This window comes from Drosophila innubila (genome assembly GCF_004354385.1).
Source record: "Drosophila innubila isolate TH190305 chromosome 3R unlocalized genomic scaffold, UK_Dinn_1.0 2_E_3R, whole genome shotgun sequence".
Classification (NCBI taxonomy): domain Eukaryota; kingdom Metazoa; phylum Arthropoda; class Insecta; order Diptera; family Drosophilidae; genus Drosophila; species Drosophila innubila.
In genome coordinates, this window is record NW_022995380.1 from 30,775,985 (window position 1) to 30,781,360 (window position 5,376).

General features: G+C 23.7%; 1 protein-coding gene across 1 annotated transcript; it reads left to right on the top strand.

The window, feature by feature from the left end:
• The first annotated feature begins 928 nt into the window (after positions 1-928).
• On the top strand, positions 929-5,086 carry LOC117791599. The gene is made up of 3 exons (XM_034631389.1): positions 929-1,051; positions 4,180-4,337; positions 4,541-5,086. The coding sequence occupies exons 1-3, from the start codon at positions 982-984 to the stop codon at positions 4,601-4,603; spliced, it is 291 nt and encodes a 96-aa protein (XP_034487280.1). The 5' UTR covers positions 929-981; the 3' UTR covers positions 4,604-5,086.
• The last annotated feature ends 290 nt before the right edge of the window (positions 5,087-5,376 follow it).

The following is a 5,376-nucleotide window of genomic DNA, read 5'->3' on the forward strand; positions in this document are numbered from 1 at the left end:
AAAAGTATATAAAAGAATAAATTCTTGATCGGTTGATCAAATAAATAAATAAATTAAAATAAATTTCACTACTCTTTTTTCAAATTTTGGTTTCCAAACTTTCGGTCATCAAATTTGAAAAAATTACTATTAATATTTTAATATTTTTAAAAACTTACTCTGAAAATTCCAGAGATGTTTTCAGTTATTTAACTGCATTGATTCTATATATGTCATGAAATTCCAACTACTATTAATATTTTATTTTGAAAAACTTACTCTGAAAATTCCAGAGATGTTTTCAGTTATTGAACTGCATTGATTCTATAAATTTCATGGAAATTCGCAAAAAAAATTGTGAAACGAAATGAAGTAATGAATCTTATTGATTTTTCCTTCCCTATTAATTAATCTTTATTTTTTCCAAAAGAATTATAAAAAAAAATACAATCTGCTTAAAGTCACAATTTTTTAAGACTCTTACAGGGTATCATAAAATCATCAAAAAGTAAAATAGAAGGAGAAAAAAATATATAACTTGAGCTTTCTTTTTTTTCAAAAAGAATTATAAAAAAAATACAATTTGCTTAAAATCGCAATTTTTTTAAGACTTTTACAGGGTATCAAACTGTCGCGTGCACTCATCTGCAGCCTTTCTGACTTGTTTATGTGTTCGCCTTTGTTTACATATTATGTACATACATACATTATTTTTTCGGCCTCTTGTTTTGCACGCCGCTGATAAGCGAAGCCTCCGTTCGCTTTTATTTCTTGCGCTTATCAAAACTTGCTCAAGCTGTTTACTTGAGCAACAATCTGCTGCCCAGTTTCAGTTTTAGCTTCAGCTTCAGTTTCAGTTACTTCAGCTTTGGATTCAGTTACAGTTTTAGTTTTAGCTCCTCACTCCCAGTTAAGTTACGAGTTTGAAAGCGTCTAAGACTTTAACGCGACTTTAATACATCATCAAAATTGCTGGCGGCAACTGTGAATTTCAAATTCAAAATGCGGCACACATTTCGATTGATTTTGTTGTACTGCCTCGTCATCTTGTTGCCAACTTTCTGCCACACACGTAAGCCAGCCATATATATATGCTACAGATATCCTACATGTATATATACATTGTATATGCACCCTGTGAAAAATGCTTAGCAAAACCTAAGTACACTCTAAAAGAAAGCGTATTTAAACTAATATTTTAAATACTTTGATTTGATACCAAATTTGCTAGTTAAAATATTTGTCTGTACAGAATATTTTGATTATTATATTTTACGAAAATATGTATTTCAATCAAATATTTGGATAAAAGACTTTAAAGACTATTATTTCTGAGTAATAAAATAAAACTCTTTGAGGACTTTTGTTTTATTTAATAAATTTAAAAGTCCCAAAAGACTTTTATTTTTGAAAATACAAAAAAAATTGGTATATTTGAAACCAAAATTGAAATCGATCTTATAGCTGATTTTTTTAGTTGTTATCTTTATTAAAAACTACTTTTTCAGTCCCTGATTCTATAATTAAGGCTTTATAGTTGTACTTATTTTTTGAACATTTAATACTTAAAATTGAAGTTTACTTATTTTAATTAGGGCCTTTAAATTTAATATTAAACTGACTTTGAAATATTTGAAAACTAAAATAATTTTCTTTAAATTTAATATTCAAGTAATATATGATGACTTTGAAATGTATTAAAATTAAATTATTTTCTTATAAAATTTAATAATGTTGAAATTTTATGTTTTATATAAAAACCATCAAAACTATCTACACACACTTTACACATTTTTCTCAGATATTGAAGTTTACTTATTATAATTAGGGCCTTTAAATTTAATATTAAACTATATTTGACTAAAATAAATAAACTAAAATAAAATTCTTTAAATTTAATATTATTTGATGACTTTGAAGTATTAAAATTAAATAGCTTTTTTTTTATAAAATTAAATAATGTTGAAATTTAATGTTTTATATAAAATCCATCTAAATTATCTACACACACTTGACACATTTTTCTCAGATATTGAAGTTTACTTATTTTATTTAGGGCCTTTACATTTAATATTAAACTATATTTGACTAAAATAAATAAACTAAAATAATATTCTTTAAATTTAATATTATTAGATGACTTTGAAGTATTAAAATGAAATATAATAATATTTTATAAAATTAAATAATGTTTAAATTTGATGTTTTATATAAAATTCATCTAAATTATCTACACACACTTTACACATTTTTCTCAGATATTGAAGTTTACTTATTATAATTAGGGCCTTTAAATTTAATATTAAACTATATTTGACTAAAATAAATAAACTAAAATAAAATTCTTTAAATTTAATATTATTTGATGACTTTGAAGTATTAAAATTAAATAGCTTTTTTTTTATAAAATTAAATAATGTTGAAATTTAATGTTTTATATAAAATCCATCTAAATTATCTACACACACTTGACACATTTTTCTCAGATATTGAAGTTTACTTATTTTATTTAGGGCCTTTAAATTTAATATTAAACTATATTTGACTAAAATAAATAAACTAAAAATAAAATTCTTAAAATTTTATATTATTTGATGACTTTGAAATGCATTAAAATTAAATTATTTTCTTATAAAATTTAATAATGTTGAAATTTGATGTTTTATATAAAAAAAAAACCATCTTAATTATCTACACACAATTAACACATTTTTCTCAGATTTTGAAGTTTACTTATTTTATTTAGGGCCTTTAAATTTAATATTAAACTATATTTGACTAAAATAAATAAACTAAAATAAAATTCTTTAAATTTAATATTATTTGATGACTTTGAAGTATTAAAATTAAATAGCTTTTTTTTTATAAAATTAAATAATGTTGAAATTTGATGTTTTATATAAAAAAAAAACCATCTTAATTATCTACACACAATTAACACATTTTTCTCAGATTTTGAAGTTTACTTATTTTATTTAGGGCCTTTTTTAATATTAAACTATATTTGACTAAAATAAATAAACTAAAATAATATTCTTTAAATTTAATATTATTAGATGACTTTGAGTATTAAAATGAAATATAATAATATTTTATAAAATTAAATAATGTTTAAATTTGATGTTTTATATAAATTCATCTAAATTATCTACACACTTTACATTTTCTCAGATATTGAGTTTACTTATTATAATTAGGGCCTTTAAATTTAATATTAACTATATTTGACTAAAATAAATAAACTAAAATAAAATTCTTTAAATTTAATATTTTTTGATGACTTTGAGTATTAAAATTAAATAGCTTTTTTTTATAAAATTAAATAATGTTGAAATTTAATGTTTTATATAAAATCCATCTAAATTATCTACACACACTTGACACATTTTTCTCAGATATTGAAGTTTACTTATTTTATTTAGGGCCTTTAAATTTAATATTAAACTATATTTGACTAAAATAAATAAACTAAAATAAAATTCTTAAAATTTTATATTATTTGATGACTTTGAAATGCATTAAAATTAAATTATTTTCTTATAAAATTTAATAATGTTGAAATTTGATGTTTTATATAAAAAAAAAACCATCTTAATTATCTACACACAATTAACACATTTTTCTCAGATTTTGAAGTTTACTTATTTTATTTAGGGCCTTTACATTTAATATTAAACTATATTTGACTAAAATAAATAAACTAAAATAATATTCTTTAAATTTAATATTATTAGATGACTTTGAAGTATTAAAATGAAATATAATAATATTTTATAAAATTAAATAATGTTTAAATTTGATGTTTTATATAAAATTCATCTAAATTATCTACACACACTTGACACATTTTTCTCAGATATTGAAGTTTACTTAATTTAATTAGGGCCTTTAAATTTAATATTAAACTATATTTAACAAAAATAAATTAGCTAAAATAATATTCATTAAATTTAATATTATTTGATGACTTTGAAGCATTAAAATTAGGTAATTTTTTATGAAATTTAATAATGTTGAAATTTGATGTTTTATATAAAAACCATCTAAATTATCTACACACACTTTACACATTTTTCTCAGAGTGTATATGCTACAGATATCCTACAGACGAGTGTACGAGTCTATGTATCATTTATATATATATTTGAAAATACTTTGTCTCTGTCTCTGTCTCTGTGTCTGTCTCTGTCTCGGTTTTAGAGCCCAGCTGCCAGACGCCGGACAAGAATGTTGGCCAATGTGTGCACTTTAGCTCTTGCCGGTTTGTTTTGCGCCAATATGCGATGTACAAGGAACATATGCCGCCTGCCATAATGCGCTTCCTGCAAAGATCACGCTGCAGGCCAAAAGTTGATGGCGTAAGTTGGCCAAGACCATTAAGCCAGACAGTCGCAAATAAAACTGTCCATTTGTCAGTCAGTCAGTCTGTCTGTGTGGCAGTCTGGCAACAATAACAAATTCTATGATGCTAATACTAATGAAATGTTTCTCTTTTTTTTTATTTTTTTTTTTACACAAAACAAAACAACAACCAACAACCATTATAACAACGACAACAAAGTATCATTTGTGCTGTGAAATAAAAGACGTGATTCCTGCGAATGCCAACTCAAAGTTAAAATGAATTTCGAATTTCGAATCAACTTCAAAGCACATGTGTCTATATATACAAATTCATCTTATATATTTATGTACATATAAAGTATATGTATATTTTATGTGCTCGCTTTGATCTGGCCAATTTGAACTTTGTGTCTTGTTTAAAGCTCGGTCAAAAGTTTATAAATACGCCTGCAATTATAAACTGTACTCGTATTATGTATTAAGTGCCTGCCTGCCACATGCCACATGCCACACGACTCTTGCCTTGGCAACATCTGGCGTAGCAGCATCATCATCATCATCATCATCATCATCATCATCATTTGAATATCAAATGTTTGTGCTTTAAGGCCAACTCTAAAATATATGTATTTTACAATATGCATTTGTCTGTCGCATTCAACACTTTTTGTATTGTTTTCTCAGTCGCATCAGCAACATTTTCCTTTTAATTTAAGCATTTGTTGAAATTTACATAAATAAAGCACAATTTGTTCATAAAAAGATTTCAGAAATATTTATGTTTATTCATAGCTTGCTTAACACATTTAATTGAATAAGATTAAAAACGTTTTAAGTTTACTTTTGAGCCGGCATTGCCCGTGTTGACACATTAATTAAATATTGTTGTATTTTTTCTGCTGAGCATTTAAAAAAAAATTTTATTATTTCAGAAATTTTTGTGAATTTTACTTTTATTTTAAAATAAAATAACAAATGGCTGCCTCTGAACAGTTTTTTTCAAATTTCAAGTTCACTGATTTTTACCAGCCCATTTAATACTTATAATTTTGT

What these genes read in the sequence shown, in the direction of transcription:
- LOC117791599 (XM_034631389.1), top strand. Translation starts at nt 982, where the DNA reads ATGCGGCACACATTTCGATTGATTTTGTTGTACTGCCTCGTCATCTTG. An exon ending in GCCAACTTTCTGCCACACAC is followed by an intron (nt 1,052 to 4,179) that starts GTAAGCCAGCCA and finishes TCTCGGTTTTAG; the next exon opens with AGCCCAGCTGCCAGACGCCG. An exon ending in GCAGGCCAAAAGTTGATGGC is followed by an intron (nt 4,338 to 4,540) that starts GTAAGTTGGCCA and finishes ACGACAACAAAG; the next exon opens with TATCATTTGTGCTGTGAAAT.